A 23,998-nucleotide genomic window follows, 5' to 3' on the forward strand; every position below is an offset into this window, starting at 1 on the left:
ACGACAGTCTTCCCACAACAATGATCTGGCCAAAATTGTCAACAATGCTGAGAATCTTAGTCCATTAAAACAAGGCAGAATTATTCCCCTTATTTATGGCCATCCTGTGCTATACCAGTGTTTCTCAAGAAACAATGGGCATATGAATTAGCTAAGGATCTTATGAAAGCCTTCTACCACTTTTTGGCCTTATTTTAAACAAAGAATTGGTGAAAAATAATCACCAAAGTTAAAAAGAGGAAAAAAAAATCCCTTTTCTGTCTTCCACTAATTAGATCAATTATAAATGCTTATGCACCAGTATATTTAATTAGTGGAAACATGCTAAAGGAAGTTAACGGAAGAATTCACTGAAGCATTTTTTTTGCTCACTTTAAGAAAGCATGTATGGAAAGGGAATTAAATGTGCTGAATCATGCTTTGATATACTGTCCTTTAAAAAAAAGATTCTACTAATATCACTGAAGTAAAAATTCTACAGCTGTTAAAACTGACCTGAAGTTCCCATTGTGGCTCAGTGGTGAACGAATCTGACTAGTATCCACAAGGATGCAGGTTCAACTCTTGGCCTTGCTTAGTGGGTTAAGGATCCGTGTTGCCATGAGCTATGGTGTGGGTCACAGAGGCAGATCCTGCATTGCTGTGGCTGTGGCGTAGGCTGGCAGCTACAGCTCCGATTGGACCCCTAGCCTGTTAACCTCCATATGCTGTGAATGCGGCCCTAAAAAGACAAAAAGCAAACAAAAAAAAACCCCTGACCTATTTTAAGGGAGTTCCCATCATGGCACAGTGGAAACAAATCCGAATAGTATCCATGAGAATGTGGGTTTGATCCCTGGCCTGCTCCATGGGTTAAGGATCTGGCGTTGCTGTGAGCTGTGGCTAAGGTCACACTCGTGGCTTGGATCCCCAGTTGCTGCGCCTGTGGCATAGGCCGGCAGCTGCAGCTCTGATTGAACCCCTAGCCTGGGAACTTCCATATGCCTCAAGTGTGGCCCTAAAAATAAAAAGAACAACTGACCTATTTAACATTTTATCATGCAGTCAGTTAGAAAAGAAACAATCTGGAATCAGAATTCAGTTTGTAAAAATGGCACTCAAATCCTAAGATTATTTGGTTTGTGAAAAGACTGATTTTGAAATCTTAGAAAATTAAACTTGATTCCTGGAAAATGCTTACATTTAAAACACTAGCTTTATTCAAATACTACCCATCTATACATTAAAAACAAGCAGGTTAGAAGTAAATGTTTTATTCCAACTAAATTCCAGTACTACAAGGGTAGTAAAACAATAATGATACACTGGGGGGAAAAATGCAGCAATAAACATTTGTTAAAAAGACTGAGAATAAATAAAAACTACCAAAAAAAAAGGAAACCCATTCTGAAACCCCAAGAAAAGTCCTGGAATACAGAAATGCCCTCCTCCTTCACTATTTCACAGGAAGCACTGTAGGCTATTTGCTTAATAATGTCCTGGGATTACATTCTAAATTATTAATAACTGGTTACATCTTGGTTGTAGTGCACAATTAAAATCACACTAACTTCATCTGAAGTGTCATTCTACAGTTTTATTTACACAACCAGTGAAGGGCATGTTCTTAGAATACCAGCTTTAATCTTTTTCAAACATTAATATAAGAAGCCAAATTGTAATGATACAGCAAATGAGGCCACTGGCATTAATACAGGTAGCAAATGTCCACATCCGGGTGGTATTGACATCAGGGAAATTTCCAAAACCAGTTGCTGCCTAAGAGTGGTTGCCACTGACAAAAGCTTGAAATAACCTGTATTCACAGGGGGTATTGGCATTGCTGCATGTCATAATTGGGACCTCTTGCAACAACTCAACAAGGAACAAGGCAGCCCACAACTGCAGAAAATGTGATTCATGAAACATCTAAAGGAGGAAAAAACGAAAATTAGTGCAAAGTTCAGGTCAAAAAATTTAAACACATACCAGATCTTCATCCCTAATGTATTGCCTTATGTATTTAAGTAACCAAAAGTAAGCCTTAGTAAAGTTTTGCTGCTCATTTCCTCCAAACTTTTTCCTCCAGGATTTTCTGTTAAATTTTCTTCTTGGGTATATAGACTATAATAAATGTCTTCTTAAAATACTGTCTTGTTTTCAGTTCAAAGATGAAATACTTACAACTAGCAGGCTGTTCTCCATATCGTCGCATTATTTGATCATGCGTAAACTTCACAAATGCATCATATTGTTCTGTAAATAAAGATACACATCAATTACATGACTTAAAAATTCTCACCTAGGGAGGTCCCATCATGGCTCAGCAGAAACAAATGACTAGCATCCGTGAGGACACAAGTTCGATCCCTGGCCTTGCTCAGTGGCTAAGGATCCTGCGTTGCCATGAGCTATAGTGTAGGTCACAGACCTGGCGTTGCTGTAGCCGTGGTATATGCAGGCTGGCAGCTGCAGCTCTTGATTCGACCCCTAGCCTGGGAACCTCCATGTGCTGCAGGTGCTGCCCTAAAAAAGGACCAAAAAAAAAAAAAAAAATTCTCGCCTATATTTGCACCTAACTCCTTAATCAAGCTTCTAATATCAAATCCAGTAAAATCTGTGGCTTAAAAGCCAGGGGAAAATTCTGATTAAATTACCACAAATAAGTTTTATTTATTGCACATTAAACTATCAAGTTTTACAGGAAAAAAATTTTTTTGATAGTTTGAAAGAAGACTGCAGTAGCTTGATACTCTATGGTGCCAGTTAAATTCAAGTGTCCAGACTGATAGCAAAATTATCATAAAAGACACAAAGTCAAAAAACCCACAGCTGGGAGCTATTGGTCATGGTGCAGTGGAAATGAATCGGACTAGTATCCATGAGGATGTGCGTTTGATCTCTGGCCTCCCTCAGTGGGTTAAGGATCCGCTGTTGCCGTCACAGATGAGGCTTGGACCCCGCGTTGCTGTGGCTATGGTATAGGCTGGCAGCTGCAGCTCCAGTTGAATCCCTAGCCTGGGAACTTCATATGCCATGGGTGTGGCCCTAACAACAACAACAACAAAACCAAAACAAAAACCCCAACCAAGTCGAGATAAATAGCCAAAGTCAAACATGGGTACATCAAAAGAAAAACCTAGTTCCCTAATACTGCTGGTGATCTACATAGCTAATGAATACTTCCTTTTTTTTTTTTTTTTTTTTGGTTTTAAGGACCGCACTTGAAGCATATGGAAGTTTCCCAGGCTAGGGGTCAAATTGGAGCTGTAGCTGCTGGCCTACACCACAGCTACAGCAACACCAGATCCGAGCCGTGTCTGTGACCTATATCACAGCTTACGTCAACACTGGATCCTTAACCCCCTGAGCAAGGCCAGGGGTCGAACCTACATCCTCATGGATGCTAGTCAGGTTCATTAACTGCTGACACGATGGGAACTCCCAAATACTATTTCTTAAGGTCACTCAGGAATGCCAGGAGCTATAGAAAAGTTCATTTCCTTTCTTGAATTGAAATTCTCTAGCTCTGGAGTTCCCTGTGGACAGTGGGTTAAGACAGTGCTCAGGTCACTGCTTTGGCACAGGTTTGATTCCTGGCCCAGGAACTTCCACATGCCATGGGTGCAGCCAAAAAAAACAAAACAAAACAAACAAACAAACAAAAAACAGAGACAGAAAAGGAAAAGAAGAAATGCTCTGGTTCTTAGAAAAGAACCCTGTGCCAGTGTACAGAAAGGGCAATTTGACATAAAGTACATGTGGGAAAGAATGTATTTAACAAACTCTAGGATGAATTTCTGGGAGACTCATAAAATTCATCTCATACCTGCAAGTTTTGTGTTCAGTATTTCTTCATACTCTTCTCGAACTTTCTCTTCACGTTCTTTCAATAAACGTTCACAGATCATCCCAACCTGCCGTAGGGTGAATAAGGGCTGTTCTTTTTTTAATGGTGAGGACGTTGCTGATGGAGTCCCTAAATAAAACATGAAGAACAAAAAGCACAACGTTTAGAGCCATCACAGAAAGCACCATCTAACTTAGGTTTCATTTGGATTTTTTCAATGTTCAAATACAAGCATTTTTCTATCACTAGAAAGAAAAAGCATTTCCCTAGTCTTAAAACAGGTTTACCTGTCAGTTTATGACTTTGGAAAAACACAGCAAAATGTGGAAAAACACAGCAAAATGTATGCAATCATCAAGTATAAAGAGAAAAAAGTCTGAAGGTGAGTGGAGAGAGACAAGATACAAAAACTTAATTCTTAATTTTTTTTTTTTTTTTTTGGTCTTTTTGCCATTTCTTGGGCCGCTCCTGCAGCATATGGAGGTTCCCAGGCTAGGGGTCGAATCAGAGCTGTAGCCACCGGCCTAACGCCAGAGTCACAGCAACGCAGGATCCGAGCCACGTCTGCGACCTACACCACAGCTCACGGCAACGCCGGATCCTTAACCCACTGAGCAAGGCCAGGGATCGAACCCGCAACCTCGTGGTTCCTAGTCAGATTTGTTAATCACTGAGCCACGATGGGAACTCCCTAAAATTCTTAATTTTAAGTGAATAACACTGGGTTAGGAGAGACTTTGTAAAAAGAAATACTGACAATGTGTTCCTAATAGTCACCATGAAATTTCATGATTGAACATCCTTAAAGATTATTAATGTAGCTGCCACTTGGTGGTACATGATACAAAAGGTTTCACTCTTCAGAATGCATTCCTCTTAAAGCACCACTTAAGGCACTTTTGATTTTCCAAAACATCATTCCTATTTTCTTGAAAAGAACATCTGAAATTAATCTTTTTAAGGATTCAAGATTACGACAGACATCCATAATAAATACTGCTACAAGTATTATATATATATACATACATATATATATATATACACACATATATATATATATACACACACACACATACACACAAATACACAGATTTGCTATTGCTTGTCCTGCTCTATTTATCTGCCCCAATTCCTCTTTTCACTTACCTGTTACTTATAACTTGTATGGCTGGGACCAGGTAGCTAAATGCCTATTCAAGCTGTGTCCACTGACACTGTTAACATAATGCCAGAATTCTTGTATTCTGATATACAAGAATAAAGTATACTAGCTTTAGTCCACAACTACTAAACTAAGACTATCTTTACTTTCAAATTTCCAGCTTTGTTAGTTAAGGCTGCCAATTAATTGACCTTGTAAGCAATCTAATAAATGATGATGAGCTTGGTTTCCTGCTGAGAGAATCTAGTCTTTACCCTCACCTCCCTTTAACTTAACTGAGTTTTACCACTTATACCTGGCTCCCAAACTGTCAGGAGTACTACAGAGTTTAGTTTTGAGTAGTGTCATATTTCCTAGTCTAATTCTACTCGACCTTTTTTTTTTTTTCTTTTTGTCTTTTTGCCATTCTTGGGCTGCTTTTGAGGCATATGGAGGTTCCCAGGCTAGGGGTCTAATCGGAGCTGTAGCTACCAGCCTATGCCAGGCCACAGAGCAGGATCCGAGCCACGTCTGCAACCTGCACCACAGCTCACGGCAATGCCAGATCCTTAACCCACTGAGCAAGGCCAGGGATCGAACCCGCAACCTCATGGTTCCTAGTCAGATTCATTAACCACTGCGCCCGACAGGAACTCCTCTACTTGACTGTTTTATAGCCTCTGTTCGTTTTGTTATTCTGCCTGGTTTCTCTACCCCTGCTGGGAGGGAAGGGGAAGGAAGGCAGATAGCCAAACACTGTTACCAGAAAAACTATTTTGCTGAAAAATTTACTAAAGTTAAGAGCCACTTTGGATGGTTCTTATTCCCCAAGATTTACTTGCCCTTCACTTCAAATTTTTACACTCATTTTTACACTTTAAGAAAAAAAAAGTATCTGCAAACTATCCTATCCAACAAAAGGTAGGTTAAAAACATAGGATCAAAAATAAAGAAATAAATAAACCTTTAGGAATCCATCCTAAAAGACAAATGTGTAAGGGAAGATGTTCAGGGGCATTTTATAAATACCATTAATAGCAAAAATTCTGAATCTACCTATCATTAAAAACTGTGGGGAGTTCCTGTCGTGGTGCAGCGGAAACGAATCCAACTAGGAACCATGAGGTTGTGGGTTCAATCCCTGGCATCACTCAGTGGGTTAAGGATCTGGGAGTTCCCATCGTGGCGCAGTGGTTAACGAATCCGACTAGGAACCATGAGGTTGCAGGTTCGGTCCCTGCCCTTGCTCAGTGGGTTGAGGATCCGGCATTGCCGTGAGCTGTGGTGTAGGTTGCAGATGCGGCTCGGATCCCTCGTTGCTGTGGCTCTGGCCTGGGCCATGGGCTACAGCTCCAGTTTGACCCCTAGCCTGGGAACCTCCATATGCCGCGGGAGTGGCCCAAAGAAATAGCAAAAAGACAAAAAAAAAAAAAAAAGGATCTGGCATTGCCATGAGCTGTGGTGTAGGTCACAGACTCGGCTCAGATCTGATGTTGCTGTGGCCATGGTGTAGGCTGGCAGCTGTAGCTCCAACTGGACCGCTAGCCTGGGAACCTCCATATGCCGCCTCAGGTGTGGCCCCGCAAAAAAAAAAAAAAAATGTGAGAAATCTATAAAATGGTCTAGTATTCAGCCACAGCAAGGTACATCTATACCTAACAGAGAAGCATGTGGCTATATATTGTTTGTTTTTTAAATGAAGGCTAGAAATCATAGTACTACAGGGAAGTCCACTTAGGGAATACTTAGGTAGTTGTCTTTAAGTCACAGGAATCAATGTGGCAATTACTTATTATGGTACCATATTTTTAAGAGACTGTGCATTACTTACATAAATGTTTTTTTTAAATCAAGGAGAAATTTGATGACTAAAGGCAACTTACATTACTTTTCCCCGAACTAAGAAATGTTTCCTTTCACTGATTTATTAAGTCTGTTATTACCTGGTGAAGCTGGTCCACTGAGGAGAAATGCATGTGGCTGTGCATCAGAAGTACAGCATGGATCTGTCTGTTGGAAACTAGTTTCTAAATGTCTTCTCTTCTGCATGCGCTTATACTCTTGTTTTATGTTGTACAGAATTTGTTCTAAAAGAAAAAAGTTAAAATTTGCAAGATAAAAACTTCCAAGTTAAAAAAAAATTAGTAGGACCAATGTACCAATTCTTTTCAAATACTACCTAGAAAGCTTATGTTCTGAAAGGAACTGGTTTCAGCATATCATGGGGGCTTATTCGGAAATAGCAAATACATGGCACCCTGGAATTCAGCTATTCTACAATGTCATTCTTTCTAAGCACTGATTAGCAAAAAACTAAGTTCTTCATTCAACACAGAGATAAGGGAGTCTGAATTAAAATGTATTTTACTCAGATTCTTAAGAGTACCAAACTCAAAGACAGTTTAATTCTCTGTGTAATGAATAAATTAACATGCTTTTCCAAGACCATATAATTAGAATTAGGGCATATAATTAGACTATGAGCACACACCAGTGAGAAATGACAGAAAGCAAAATGACAAAGTAGATGCAAACTAAACAACTGTGCTACATTAAATGGCCATTGCCACTAACATTAAGCTCAACAGAACCTATAAATATTACCGCATCAACAGCAAAGTGTATTCTGAATCTTCGGGGTAAAAACCCATGTAAATTGATTTGTACATAACATACTTATTAAGAACCACTATACCACAATGCATTATCTTCAACCACAACAATCAAAACAAATTAAAAAACTGTATCAAGCACATTATTTAGGCCAATAGGATCCATTTTAGAAGATTTCTAGTTCAAAATAGTTAACCATTTAGCCTCTCCAAAGAAAATCCCTCTTTGAGGTTTCCTCTCCCTTCCAAACAGACCTTCTCACCACTAACAAAGCACCCTACATAGGTTATCCATGTGAAACTATATCCCAAGTTTATTCTAATCCAAAGGAAAAAACAAAAATCAAAAGCTAAGATGGCAAGGAGCAGGCAATAAAATGATTCATAAATATAATGCAGTGTAACAAACAATTCTATAATGATGCAATTTAAAAATGAAATTAAATTGAGGGGACATCAATCAGTCCCTTAAACATTTAGATTCTGCCAGTTTCATTACTTTAACTAAAAATAAATTGAAAAAATTAAAAGTTGCAACAATCGTATCCTGCGAAGATACCATTTATATAAATTATGTGCAAACAAATCTTGTTTTACATATACATAAACGTGCAGTTACAAAATCACACACTGGAGTGATTAGTCTCAAGAATGGTTGGTTGTATGAGGGATGCCTTAGCTCTATTTAATATTTTTCAGAATGGTAACACTGGTTTATACTGAAAATGGTCATTTTTACGCCTTTTCCATTTATCTGAAATTGTAATTTTTCCTATGAGCTTGTCTTATTTATTTGGCTGCACCCACAGCATATGGAAGTTCCTGGGCCAGGGATTGAATCCGAGCTGTAGTTTTGACCTACGTCACAGCTTAGGCAATGCTGGCTCTTTTAACCTCCTGTACTGTGCCAGGAATTGAACCTGTGCCTCTGCAGGGACCTGAGTTGCTGACTCAGATTCTTAACCCATTGTGCCACGGTGGGAACTCCAGAAATTGTAATTTAAAAACAAAGTTACCAGGAGTTCTTGTCTCCGCTCAGCAGAAACAAACCCGACTAGTATCCATGAGGATGTGGGGTTTGACCCCTGGCCTTGCTTACTGGGTTAAGGATCCCGTGTTACCATGAGCTGTAGTGTAGGTCACAGATGTGGGTCAGATCCCACATTGCTATAGTTTAGGCCTGCAGCTGCAGCTCTAATTAGATGTCTAGCCTGGAACTCCATGTGCCAAGCTGGTAGATACAGCCCTAAAAAGCAACAAAACAAAGCAAAAAAAACCACAAAGTTACCAGTGTAAAATAAAATGGCTGTCTACTGAAGAGTTAAGCACCTTTATAGAAATGGGGTTCCTAAGATTCCGAGGTGTCCAATAAGACTAGTGCAACATCCTCTATCAACCAGGTCAGGGACACATATCCTTATTTCCCAGTAACAGAACTCTTTTAGTAGCAATATTCTCAAAGGCTTCTAAAAGTAATGTTTCAGTCTCATAACAAGTTTTGCTCATTTACATTTTAATATTCAAAGCTACCATCATCCTGACCAAAAGTACCATTCAAAGCATCCTAAAGTTTACTCACAATTAAAGATTTTAAGTATACTACCACAAAGTAACTTGACCTTAAACCTCTTTTGTGTGACTTATTCTTTGATCAGCACATAGCTGTTCTCAGATTATTCCTTCTTTTGCTTCACACAAAATCAACCAAAGCACAACTAAAATGTATCAGAAGAATAGTTGCAACAAATTCAATTTGTTCATCTGACAGTCTCAAACAAGAGCTAGTTCAGGATTAAGATATGACAGAACTGGGGGTTCCTATCATGGCGCAGCAGAAACGAATCTGACTAGGAACTGTGAGGTTGCAGGTTCAATCCCTGCTAATGATCTGGTGTTGCCGTGAGCTATGGCGTAGATCAAAGATGCGACTTGGATCTGGCGTTGCTGTGGCTATGGCATAGGCTACCAGCTACAGTTCTGATTCAACCCCTAGCCTGGGAACCTCCATATGCCACGGGTACAGCCCTAAAAAGACCAAAAAAAAAAAAAAAGATATGATGAAACTTCCAAATTTAGCTTTGGCAACCTCCATACCATCTAATATTTAGGAGACATCAGTACAAGTTAAGGAATTGTAAGGTCTAACTTACAAATGAATACACCAATTTAAATGTACAGTTTGATAAGTTCTGACAAGTACATACAGAGACTTAGAAACTCCACCACAACACTTTATCATCTCCAAAAGTTCTCTCATACTTCTAACTCACCACTACTATCCACTGTCATTATATATATGCTTTTGCCTTTTCTAAAATTTCATATAAATGGAATCATAAAGAGTCGAGATTTGTTTGTCTTTCATTCAGCAAAATGCTTTTGAGATTTATACATTATGTTGCATCAGCCAGTAATTCCTTTTTTTTTTATTAATGAGTTAGTGTTCCATTGTGTATATATAGTATATACCACAACTTACCCATTTTCCTTTCAGCAGACATTTAGATTGTTTCCAATTGGGGGCTATTATGAATATTCAAGACAAGTCTATAGGTGGGCGATTTTCATTTCTCTTGGGTAAGAGAACTGGATAGCCTGATTATAAGTGCATGGCTTTACTTTGTAAGACCATGAGTAACTGTACACTTTGCATCCCCACCAGCAATGTATGAGAGTTCTAGGTGCTCCACATCTTGGGCAACATTTGATACTGTCAGTTAAAGAGCTGAAGAATTTTGAATGCTATTGCCTGCACTGCCTTTTTACATCTAATAAGATACAACTATGTCATCGAAGCCTCAATGTGCCCTAAATTGCTCTAATACTGTTAACACGTGACCAACAATGTTATGCAGTGAATGGTCCAATTTAACCAGACCAAAATCTCAGCAACTCAAAGTAATAAACAGCTAACTGCAAGCCTCAAGCTTGGTCTATCTCAGTTCAGAGGTATATGCACTTTTGAAGCTAATAACCAAGAAATCTCCCCAGATTCCAATATTCCAGAATTTACATTTTAAACTCCGCCTACATATTTGGCTAAGTTGCTTCCATACCAGCTGGATAAAGGCCTTTCATACATCAATAAAGTACGTATGTCTACTTAGTCTTAAACTATTTAAATCTAGCCATCTCGTACCAAACTAAAAAGTGGCATTTTATTCCAAGTACATGTAATCTGACATTGTGCTGCCAATGAAATTTACTGATCCATTAAATAAGGTCAAATAAAGCTTCACTAACATTATCAGTTGCACATTCCAGTTTTAATCATGCATCCTTCATATTTGGCTTATGAAGCATAGATTAAATTTGCAGCAGATCAGAGCAAAATATGTAGTTATTTTCATGACAATCTACACTAAAAATGGTTGTGGAACACATCCTGTTTCAAAATCCTTAAAACTCTTATCACCCTTTTACTATTCAGTTAATCCTTGAGCAAAGTGAGGGTTTGGGGTGCAGATTCTTCCCACAATAAAAAAATCTACATAGCTTGTAGCTGGCCCCTGCATCCAAGGTACAGCTCCCTCCACATCCTAGGTTCCACAGCCTTGGATTTAACCAACATTGGCTCATGTAGTACTATAGCATTTACTATTGAAAAAAATTTCACATAAGTGGACCTGTCAGTTCAAACTCACAGTGTTCAAGAGTAAACTGCAAAATATTGCTAAGACCTTCTTGTACCATACTAGGTTAGGTCAAAGTCAGCATTAGCAAATTTATGACTAATGGTATTTTCATTCCCAAATCTAGTAAAAACCATCAAGATTGCTAATAAAAATTCTCCATAAGAGGCAAATTATCAATGAGCCAGCACTTACTCCTTTGAAATATGAAAAATATATACAAACAAAAGCCTAGGTAAATGTGAAAAGGCCTGGCCTGAGGCAATAAAATCTGGTTACTCATTTTAGCTGCCTATGATTACCTTAAAAAGCCTGGACCACAATGAATAGTCAACAATATGAACAGGAAAAAGCAGCTGATGGGATGAAAAAAAAAAAAAAAAAAGAGTTGATGATGGTAAGAGAAACGGCATCAAAGCAGAACTGAAAGGGAGTTGCCACTGTGGCTCAGTGGTAACGAACCTGGCTAGTATCCATCATGCATGTTCGATCCCTGGCCCCACTCAGTGGGTTAAGGATCTGGTGTTGCCATAAACCATTAAGACCTAAAACAAACTGTTTCATCAAATTAAAAAAAAACAACAAAAAAAAAACAAATCTAGAAGCTCTGAACTACATATACATACCACATCTACTTTATAAATTAAAACACACAATTTAGAGTTGCTATGGAGGAGTTCCCACTGTGGCACACTGGATTAAGAATTTGACCGCAGTGGCTCGGGTTGCTGCAGAAGGCGCTTGCGTTCAATCCTCAGCCTGGCAGGGTGGGTTAAAGGATCCAGTGTTGCCACAGCTGTGCCTGGAATTCAATCCCTGGCCTCGGAACTTCCTTATGCCACAGGAGTAATCATAAAATACTTACAATAATTTTTTAAAAAGAGTTGGTATGGAGGAGTTTCCACTGTGGCCCAGCAGATACGAACCCAACTAGTATCCATGAGGATGCAGGTTTGATACCTGACCTCTAACAGTGGGTTAAGGATCTGGTGTTGCCATGAGCTGTGGTGTAGGTCGCAGGGGCGGCTTGTATCTGGTGTTGCTGTGGCGCAGGCCAGCAGCTGCAGCTCTGATTCCATGGGAACATCCATATGCTGTGGCATGGCCCTAAAAAGCAAAAAAAAAAAAAGGGGGGGGGGAGTTGCTATGGAGACCCCCACCTTTTTAATTCAACTATTCTCACAGATCATCTGATCAGAAACTAAAACAGTTGTTATGGACTCCTTGAGGGAACCTTAAGCACAATATTCTTACCAGTCAAGAGCTTTCTAATTAAGAATGAGCTGAATGCTACTTTAAGTTTACTTTAAAATTATTGTTATGTCAAAGGAACCTGGAACCAAATGTTAACACAAGACTGTGAAGTTATAGCTACAGTTTTACCTTCTGTTTGGATTAGCATGAATCCTAATAAGCATAATACAGCTGCACACAAAACACTAAGGTACTGGCTACATTATTTTTTAATGGCTGTGCCAGCAGCATATGAAGTTCCTGGGCCAGGGATTGAATCTGAGTCACAGCTGTGATCTACACCACAGCTGCAGCAATGCCACATCCTAAACCCACAGTGGTTGGCTGAGGATTGAACCCATACATCCCTAGTGACCCTAGCAGTTGCAGCTGGATTTTTAACCCACTGCACCACAGCAGGAGTCCCCTTGGCAACAGTACTTTAAATGATTCATTTATCTCCTAACAAGAAGAAGAATATATATAATTACTATAGATCATAGAGTTCCCTTCGTGGCGCATTGGAAACAAATTCGACTAGGAACCATGAAGTTGCCGGTTCAATCCCTGGCCTAGATCAGTGGGTTAAGGATCCGGCGTTGCCGTGAGCTGTGGTGTAGGTCGCAGACGAGGCTTGGATCCCCAGTTGCTGTGGCTCTGGCATCAGCTGGCGCCTGTAGCTTCGATTAGACCACTAGCCTGGGAACCCCCTTATGTCATGGGTGCGGCCCTAAAAAGCAAAAATAATAATAATAATAATTACTATAGGTGAAATTTCATTATTTCACTGGTACTATAATAGCCAATGATTACTTATTTGAAATAAATGGCTCAATTTGTTAAACTCTTCAGGTCCAAGTATAAATGACAATTTAACTGTACAATGGGAGTTACTACTGCAAGGATTCCAACAATGCTCAATCAGCAGGTGGCTCCTCTCTACTATTTTATATTACACTAGATTCTAAAGGGACATATGATAACTATATTGCTTTTGTTGTTTACCATCTCCAAGTATCTTCTCAAATAGCTTACAAGCTAGGAAAAGAGTAATGAGAACAAAAAAAGCCATCAGTGGTGGAGAAAAGGAAAATCAAACCATCCAAAATCCAGTACTCAAATATGCAAGCTACAGAAAATATTTAGTACTAAGGTAAGATTCGGCTTCTATTCCAATTAACCATGGGCCATCAAAACAAGTTTGGACAGAAAGAGAGGAGATTCCTCGAGGAGGACTGCACAGCAGCACAATCAAACTAAAGAACAAACCCATCTCTTTCAACAACTTATTAAGGCACCCAAAACACACATACACACATAAATACTGAGATATGGCCTACCTGGAAGCCAGAAGTTGCAAACTGATCATTCATGGGCTAAATGGAACCCAAAGACATGTATGGCCTGAATATTTTTTTTAAAAAAACAAGTGTGAATTTGTGGCCAACATTTAAAAGTTGACTAATTTTATTTTTTTTTGTCTTTTTTGCTTTTTCTAGGGGTGCTCCCAAGGCACATGGAGGTTCCCAGGCCAGGGGTCTAATCAGAGCTATTGGTGCCGGCTTACCAGAACCACAGCAATGTGGGATCCGAGCTGCGTCTGCAACCTACACCACAGATCATAGCAACACCAGATCCTCAACCCACTGAGCGAGGCCAGGGATCGAACCCGAAACCTTGTGGTTCCTTGTCGGATTCGTTAACCACTGCACCACAACGGGAACTCCAAAAGTTGACTAATTTCACATTTATAAGTCAGATTTCTGGCTACTGTTGGGGAGGAATGGTGAGGGAAGAATTGGACTGAGTAGCAAAAAATTCTGCTTTAGAAAGTGGCTGCTGTTTGGGGGGGAGGGCTTAAGTAATCGAGTGTTTCTTAAACTTTCATGCACACACAAATCAACTGGGGGTTTTGTTAAAATGTAGACTATGAGTGATGGAGCCTGAGATTAAGTATTTCTAATGAGTTTCCAGGTGATGCTGCAGGTCAGGAGCAAGACTGCAATTCACAAGTCCACCCCCTAGTTTACTTCATTTTTATTACCTGCCTAGAACTACGGCCATTTAAGTTTCTGTTCCTTGCTTAAAATAGTTAACTCCCCTACTGTGGCAATTAAAAAGAAAAGTGGTTGATTTATTTATTACTGGACATGCCAGAAAATGAAGAGAAGGAAACCATTAACAGTAGAGATTATTACAAGAACAAAAATATTAAAGGTGATCTAATTCATCTTGCCACTCTTATCTACATGGCTTCTGTAAATCCATTTAAACTTGATTGGACATACACAGATTCATTACATGATATTAACATACATATAACTAATTCATTTATATGGGTTTTATGTTCATTATGTGATTGGTAGAAAAAAAATGCATCTGCTTTTCAATTTCATCTGCTTTAAAAGAGTAAGGAGTTCCTTCTATGGCTCAGCAGTAAGGAACCAGGCTAGCATCCATGAAGATATGGGTTGATCCCCGGCCTCGCTCAGTGGGTTACGAATCTGGTGTCATCATGAGCTATGGTGTAGGTCACAGACACTGCTCAGATCCCAAGTTGCTGTGACGTAGTGGGATCTGGTGTAGGCCAGCAGCTGGAACTCTGATTCAACCTCTAGCCTGGGAACTTCCATATGCTGTGGGTGCAGCCCTAAAAAGACAAAAAAAACCTCAAGACTTTCTCTTACCAGAGGGCACTGATTGGAAATCTACAGACATCTTCTGTTTATCCTACATATTTTCTAAAGTAGTTGTTAATACTTAAAAGTCAACAGATTTCATGAGAATTATGACTTCTCTGGGGAAGAAAGGCTACTGGGAAGATATGACAATAAAAAGTCCAAATTTCCCACGGCCAGAACTTAAAGGAATAGTCTGAACTAAAGATATACATTAGAAAGTCACTTGTGGAGTTCCCATCGTGGCGCAGTGGTTAACGAATCCGACTAAGAACCATGCGGTTGCAGATTCGATCCCAGCCCTTTCTCAGTGGGTTAACGATCCGGCGTTGCCGTGAGCTGTGGTGTAGGTTGCAGACGCGGCTCGGATCCCGCGTTGCTGTGGCTCTGGTGTAGGCCGGTAGCTGCAGCTCCGATTCAACTCCTAGCCTGGGAACCTCCACATGCCGCTGGAGCGGCCCAAGAAATGGCAAAAAAAAGAAAGTCACTTGTAAGTGGCTATAAAGCCAGGAGCATGCATGTGATCACTTAAGAAGCTATTAAGCTAGAAAGGAATGGAGGTGACCCTAGAACTAAAGAACGCCTAGGTTTAAGGGTTAGATGAAGACAAAGAGCAGCTGGGGAAGTAGAGGAAAACTGCTGTCACAGAGAGTCAAAAAAAAAAAAAAGTATTTCAAAAAGAAAGGAGCATCAGCAGGGTGAATGATGTAACAAAGGTCAGACAAAATGAGGATCAACTGTGTGCCACAGAAGCCATTGGTGTCTGGACAAAAGCTGTCTGAGGTACAAACACAGTAGGACTAAGTTAAAAACCAAAGAAATGGAAGCAAGCAAACTATCTGAAAACTTTGAATTTGGTTTTGAAGTGGAGGAATCTGGATGACTGCTATAGAAAAATGAGCATGCTTTACTTCATAATGGGAGCCTTGACAATATTTAAAGCCAAAAGCAAAGATCTGATTGAGAGAGAAAAATAATCAGAGGATAAGGAGAGAGAGAAGTGGGGTCCTTCCCTCACTGTGTGCTTTCATCCTCTGATTTAATCTTCCCAATGATATCTAAAAAGAATACGACAAGGCACCAAGTTTTGGTAGTGCTGGCACTGGGAAAAATGAAGGTGGTGCCATTTGATGGCCTCTACTGTTTTCTGTGAAGTTGAAAGGCAAGTTATTCACTGAAAAAAATGGCAGGATTGCTGGACTGTGTAAAAAGCCCCATTTGAGGTTGCCCTATTGTAACCATCTCTAGCACTGAGGAACAGGAAACGCTCTTAATTCTCATAATATCCCTGGAGACAGATACTACCATCATTGTGTGTATACTTTTACAGATGAGGAAAATGAGGCTTTGTTTCATGTCTTCTAAAAGGTTATACAGCTGGAACAAGACAAATCCAAGCCTGATCTCAGGCCCTAAGCTCTTAATATCTACTACCCTCTCCAGTGTTGTATTACTTACACCTGGCCAATATTCCACAGGTACTAATATTTTTAAATCAGCATGTCAGAACAGAGGGCTCAGAGTTCCCGTCATAGCACAGTGGAAACGAATCCAACTAGGAGCCATGAGTTGCGGGTTCGATCCCTGGCCTCCCTCAGTGTGTTAAGGATCCGGTGTTGCCATGAGCTGTGGTGTAGGTCACAGATGCCGTAGGATCTGATGTTGCTGTAGCTATGTAGGCTAGCAGCTGTAGCTCCAATTCAACCCCTAGCCTGGGAACCTCCATATGCTGTGGGTGTGGCCCTAAAAAGCAAAAAAAAAAAAAAAATAGAGGGCTCCACTGCTATGTATAAATACTTCACACACTGGAACATCAAACTCTATGACTGTTAAGAAAGTAATAACCAAAACAGAGCATAACTCTCACTTTACCTTGAGCCCTGAAACTGCAACCATTGGCTACAAGAGAATAATTACAAGAAATTTTCATGTTATAATATTGAGATGTTTATCTAGGAGCTGCTTCAGCGTCTCTAAACTGCCCCCTTTTGGATAGGTATTTGTAACTACCAGAATGCTTTACTGATGTTTCCAAAGTTAGGAATTATTCTAAATTGGTAGGTCAGCATTACAACACAGGACTGATTATAAGGCCAGCTCTGATAATGTACTATATTTCGCTTTGGGCCACGGACCAGGTTCCCTGATTCTGTCACTATCTCCTAAAACTTCCTATACTTTTAACCAATTATACTGCTTTGATAAGTTTTTCTTTCAGAGAATTCTATGTCAGCATTAGGAACAAGGCAATCTTCTGTAACAAAAGGCAAAGTTCAAGGAAAGTAATGTCTAAAAAGTTGGCTTTCTGCAATCTTTCAAATTCCACTCCACATTCTATTCTTCAAATGCTACATCAGTTCAATGATACTATCTTTTTTTTTTAAAGAAAAAAAAAAGAAAATCAACTTTTCCAGGCCGCTCCCTAAATGTGATTTTTGGAGGGAGTTTTCCAAGAATTAACATTAATGGAAATGAAATGCTAAAACAAAGTCAGAATGTACATCACAGACATAATAATCTCAGAAACAGTATTAAAAGTGTGATTTGATCAGTAAACCAATTTCAATGCTTAAGCTGCCCAAAATGAAAATAATGTGAATGTGGATAATAAACAGTCCATAAGGAATTAAAATAGGTATGTTGGTCAAGTTTACAGTATTTTGATTCAAATTCAGCTAGCTTTATCCAGTATCAGCAATAGCAGCTCTATTAGTTCCTCAAGAGACTGTCTTTTCTTTGCCTAACCAGCACACAATCTGGAACTCAAATGGGGTCGTAAAAGCTTGAAGTGACTTCTAGAGTAGGTATTTAGATTTTTTAGCAATGCTGAGAAAAGGAATTCCCGCTGTGGCAGTGTGGGTTAAAAATCCAACTGTAGCAGTTCACACGTGGATTCGATCCCTGGAGAATCCAGCATCACCACAGCTGCAGCTTGGATTCAATTCAATCCCTGGCCCAGAATTTCTGTATGTCGAGGGTGCAACCATTATTTAAATTAAAAAAAAACCCAGGTACATGAATAGACAATAAAAATTAAGTCAAACTCAAAAATTTTATTAATGGAAAAAACCATATTTTATAAAGTCAAATATTGTAAGACATTTACATTTCAGAATGATCTGCCTACGACATTTTCTTAAGCGGGCGAACCCGCAGCACACTGATGTTCCCAGGCCAGGGACTAAATCTGAGCCACAGCTGAGGCAATAGCCAAATCCTTAACCCACTATGCCAGTCGAGGATGGAACCTGTGCCTCCACAACAACCTGAGCCACTGCAGCTGGATTCTTAACACACTGCGACACAGCGGGGGAATTACTGCTTATGACATTCCTAATAGACAAAAATTAGTGACTTCTGATTTTTCCAGGGAGGAAGAAAGTAAAGTTATACTCCAAAGCTAACTAGAAGCATACTGTGAGCTGTTTTTCTAGTGCTAGAAGAACAAAAACCACTATTACTATCCAAAAAAAATCTATCATCGGAACAGAGATTACACAATCTGGCATAATGAAAAAATCTGGTCAAAAGCTGACAACTTGATATACAACAGAATTTTAATTTACCTGCAAGAAGATTCTCTCCCTGCTTAATACAGCTACAGTATCTCATCACACAAAAAAATCTGTTGTAACTTAATTCAATTCCTTTAGAAAGACCAGAACTTATTACAAAATATTTTCTCTTAAAAAATCAAGAAAAATCTTTTAAAATGTGATTCTTAAAATGGTAAAATCCTTGTAAATGGGGCCGTATCTAATATTGTAATGCACATACCTTGTTTATCATCACCATTCAGAAAGTGAAAGACTACTGAGAAGTATACTACAAGCACCTTAAAAAAAAGTAGTGTTCAAAGTCTTAAATAAATCTTGTGTTTCTTGTTCCTGCTCATTTGAGTCACATATCGTGGCTTTATTGTTACAAAATAGTCTAAAAAGAAAAACTGGTAAGGAGGAACAGAACTGAAATTATATATATTTTTTTCCTTAAACTTCCAAGTTTCTAAGAACCTTGGGAGATGCCAAAACTTGATTAACTCAACATACATTCAATAAATGTTTTACAACTTTACTTATGGTAAGACATCAACTAAGAGGGTAAATATGGCAGATTAAGAACATCTTTGGGTTCATTTTCAACTTTAAAAGTCTCATATGATTCACCCACTGCCTCAAAATCCAGGGGGCATTCCTTTTAACTAACAGTCTTTGCTACAAGACTGCCACTGATGGATCCTATTTCTCAGGTGTGTTTACACATTTGCGAAACATGAATTGTAGAATCCTTATTCTCAGCAGTAAAACTGAAGATGAATCAAACTAAATTCATCTGTGAAGACCTCTTTACCATCTACAAATGCCAGTCTGATTCACACAGGCTTGAACAAGTACTCTACCTTTCATACTTACCTGAAAGAAGGTAGTCTTCTCAAAGGCAAGAAATTAACTGGTTTCACAAATGCATAAAGAACATTCTTTGAGTCAACAGTACTAGTGTACAGTACAGTGTTAATGCAAAGACCACAATAAATTGCTGGTTCAGTTATAGATACCTGAAAAGACCCAATCCCGATACCATTTATTATCTAGTTTCATGAGCCAACTATCCAAGAGGTTGAAACTTAACCTATGGAATCATTATGCATTCTAAGTGGAAGGAGAAATCAGAAGTTTCTTTTCAAAGAGAAAAATTCTCAAAACTGGGCACTTCAGTGAAATCCATTATTCTCAACCTTTCAAAACAAAAGCGTTTCTATCACTGTCTTCCTGGGCCTACCTAAACACTTAGCTAAAACCTAGCTGAGTAATACACAGTATATTCTTTTTCCTTTAATGCCATTCAAGAACTGAAGAAATTTATTATTCTCCTTTACATCTCAAAGTATGTCTCTGTGGCAATCACAGTAGCTAGGAGCATTTTCATCTAAACAAAAGCTAACAAACCTCTCCTCTGATCTAGCCATATTGTTTCTGTATATAAGATAGGCTCTCATTTTTCTACTTTCAAAACAAAATAGCTCAATAATGAATACAACTGCATTCTCTTTTAATGGCTATAAACTTATATGATTCTTAAATGCATAATTCATAAAACTATGAAATAACTACTGCTACATATGCAGTCCTAAATAAAATATCAGGTTTAAAATCCAAAGTACAAAGACCATTAAAAACAGTTTATTTGCCAAGCCTACTGAGAAACTACAACAGCTGTCTAAATAACCACAAAATATTAAAAACACTTCTGGCTCAATATAAATGACATCTGAAATGAAATGTTGCCTCCTCCAACACACATCTCATTTGTTTGCCTAGAACCATTTATACTTCATTTAAGCCAGCTGGTGTCTCCATTTGCAGGCATGCATCAATGTCTACAGAACAATCTAAGTTCCTGTAAACCCTTCCCCATTCACAAGCGGCAATTTCCATTCTTAATGGCAAGTTTCCAGCAAATACAATGAGTTTTTACAAAGGAATTTAACTCTTTTAACTCAATTCTTAGGGCAGACTAGAGCAACAGCAACAAGTCAAAAGATGTGTATGTAAGTGCCTAACAAATTCACAAGCAGGTTGTGTCCATGCAAGGATCTCTTCAAACAACCATTCATTCATTCACTACACAATTATGAAAAACAATTGTGTTGGATTTGACAGTCTTTTGACTAACTGATGAAGCCAGTAGAGGTATTCATTTTCCCAACCACGGCCAATGGTTTTTCTCCCCCCACACCTCCAGTTATTATTCACTTTCCTTTTCCACATCCAGGGGTTATAACAAACCTCTGGGGTGCTGACACCCTAGACCAGGGGTGGGCAAACTTTCTGAAAAGGACCAAACAGTAAATATTTGAGCTTTGGGAAAACACAGTCTCTGTCACAATTAATCAACTACTGTTGTAATCTGAAAGGGACAGGGACAATACTTTAAAAACAAAAAAACTGAGCATGACTGTGTTCCAGTAAAACTTTACTTGCTAATTCTTTCCTTTTGCTTGGTATTAAGATGCAATAATTTGAAAAATATTCGTTTAAATAGTAGTCATCAAGTCAAACTTTCTGCAATGACTTAAAGACCCCCCCCCCAAAAAAAAACCCGTAGGGTTTAAAACACCTGTCCAACCAAGTTCCTGAAAATACTAGTAAAGCTGCAATATGACTTCAGCTACACATCTGAAGACACTATATATCCAGAGAAAAACAATGATAAAATGATAAATTACACATACTTTGAAAAAAAATTCACTTCAGTAGTCTAGTTCTAAATTGTTTAAATATTTGAACTCACAGAAATGAAAACAAAGAGCTTTCACAGAATCCCAGTCAATCCCAATCCCAGCTACCTATTTCTGCTGAAGATACTTGGGTAGTCACTACTGTAAAGTTTAAGAATTACCACTTTTAAAACCGGAATCTAAAAATTAAGATACCTGGTAAAATTATTTCCAAGTTTCATGACATGAAAACTGGGAAGCTCTTTGACACCTGCACAACACTGCAGCTCCCATTATGACACCATTATTACAAAAACCATACAAGAGCAAGCCTCAAACTGGCCACATAAACACAAGGCTAAATTAACACATACAATGTCATTCAAAATTAGTTTAAAAAGTAAATCCGAAACCTTAGCAATTTTAACCGCTTTTCTCAACTTTTCATGTTAATGTTCAAATCAGTTGAAATAACTAAAAATTTTTTTTCTTAGTCTCAAAAAAATCAATCAGGATGTGATTTGAGAGTTCAGGATACGACCAAACTTCGAGTAGATGTCAAAAAACTTCTTTTTGAAGAACAGAAGACATAACAATATTTTGGAAAATGTGAATTTGAATCAGCAAGCTTAAACAATTCCAGTAATTCCAGTTACTTTACTATTTATATTTAGTCCACTTAATGTACGATACTGCAGAGCCAAGTGTATTAGCCAACACTACAAATCTATCAGTGAAGACAAATTTGCAAAGGCTCACAAAATTCTGAATTAATTCCCTTTAAAGTGAAGACCAATATTGCCCCTAGCTGACTTACCTTATATGCACAAGACTATTTCAGCACTGAAATATACTTTTAACACTGTATTAATTGACTCCCCTCAAATGAAATTCACTGCTGGTTAGCTAGAGCTATTTTTAAGTGGCCTTATTAGTTAAGATTCCACCGTATCATTTCAATTTTCAATGATACCATTTCACTAAAAAGACAAACTCTAAAAATAACGTTAATCATCAGGAGCTCATTCTTGACACTGTTTCAATAGTTAAAAAAAAAAATTTGAGGAAGGATATTTTAAAATCTGACCTGAAAAAACAAAACTAAGTCAATTCCAAATGGAAGTTACCAAACAGAGGTAAATACTGAAGATTTTTTTTAAGCCAACCAAAAAGAAACAAGTAAATCAAGCTATGAAAAGGCTTTGTCTACAGATCATATTATTACCAAAGGCTCACACATGAAACCTTTGCGTGCTACACACAAAGGAAACATTTACACTACCAGTCCACAAAAGCTATCCTATCCCTTGTGTGCCAGGGGCGCATGAGGATTTTCAAAGTACAGAAAAAAACTGGACATACACATGCAGTACAAAGCAGCCAAGAGGTATTTCCCCGTGGTCACTTTCAGGAAATGCTTCAAGATGAAAAGCAAAAATAGTCTTAAGTCCCTCGGAATCTTGAGTTTATTTCTTTACTAGTCTCAAGGCCTAGGTTTTTTTCTTCCAACATACTCTTCTGGGCAGAAATAAAGCACTTCCAACTAAAAGCACCTACTCAACCCCGATTTTCAATACAATTTGCTTTTCATTAAAAGTTCAAGTTTCTCAAGGTCTAGACGTATAGTTTGATCATATTACAGTACTCGGGAAGAGCATTTTCTTTGTTGTTGACCCTGCTAGGGAAACAGGTCTTGACTCAGCCAAAGTGGCGTTCTTGTGGGTGATTAATGACAGGCCTAGATCTCGCCCCAGTGACATTCCTCCCCACCCCCCACCCCCTCGGTACTAAAATCAGCCATGTCTGAACCGGAGGAGGGGCTGCTGCCTCTCCTCAAACCACCCAGTCCCAGAGTTAATAGGTGCAACCAATCGATTCAGGGAGACAGCCATTGAGATTGGGGCGAAATGTGTGACCTTTCTCCTGCCTATATTTCCGTGTAGCACCCTCTCTGATCATTTCCGCTGGGGCTCTCCAGACTACGGAAACGCTCGATTCCAGTCATTCAGACCCAAGAAAAAGATCTTCCTCTTCCCCACAATACCCGACAAGGAACGGCCCCTACCCACCCCCACCCTGACCTCCCCCCCTTGACATCAGGCCGTTTCTATTGTGTCTCTAAGACCGGAGGAGGTTAAAAGAAACGTGGTCGCCCGAGGACTCTGCTAAGAACGGAGAGCAGTCCAGCACCCCCAGCCTCGTGGCCGAATCCCGCGCCCCAGGACCCTGTCCTCTCTTCTCCCCCGCACCCCCCCTCCCCGAACCGGCGGCCGCAGAACCGAGTCCCACCTGTGGTGAGGCGGGAGGAGACGTCGCCGAAGGGAGACGGCTCCATTCGGAGATACTTCTGCGGCGAGGCGGCGGCAGCCGAAAAGGAGGCGGCTGTGGCCGCGGCCGCCGACGACGGGGAGGCGGCAGCCGAGGTGGGCGCCGACAATGGCGCACATCGCCTCCGCTTTGGGGACGCTGGGCTCAGCAGCGGGTCGAAATCCAGAGTCCTTTTCAGAGTAGCTCCGCACGCCATGGCCGGGCCGCCGGGGAGCCGGGCTTGGGTGGGGTAGAGGAGGGGTACGGGAGGGGAGGGCAAGGGAAGGGGGGAGAGCGAGGCCACGAAGAGCCTAACCGACCGGCTCAAGAGCGGAGAGGCGGATGGCGG

The 23,998-nt window shown here is 39.6% G+C and overlaps 1 protein-coding gene across 2 annotated transcripts; it reads right to left on the reverse strand.

Moving 5' to 3' along the window:
- Positions 1-1,556: 1,556 nt before the first annotated feature.
- AKIRIN2 (akirin 2) lies at positions 1,557-23,998 on the reverse strand. Of its 2 annotated transcripts, XM_047760873.1 has the most exons (5): positions 23,632-23,998; positions 6,914-7,057; positions 3,809-3,958; positions 2,164-2,235; positions 1,557-1,908 (listed from the first exon to the last, which is right to left on the reverse strand). In XM_047760873.1, the coding sequence occupies exons 1-5, from the start codon at positions 23,864-23,866 to the stop codon at positions 1,898-1,900; spliced, it is 612 nt and encodes a 203-aa protein (XP_047616829.1). In that variant the 5' UTR covers positions 23,867-23,998; the 3' UTR covers positions 1,557-1,897. The 2 variants fall into 2 exon arrangements, with proteins under 2 accessions (XP_047616829.1, XP_047616837.1); XM_047760881.1 differs by lacking the exon at positions 6,914-7,057.

This window comes from Phacochoerus africanus, chromosome 2, assembly GCF_016906955.1.
Source record: "Phacochoerus africanus isolate WHEZ1 chromosome 2, ROS_Pafr_v1, whole genome shotgun sequence".
NCBI lineage: Eukaryota > Metazoa > Chordata > Mammalia > Artiodactyla > Suidae > Phacochoerus > Phacochoerus africanus.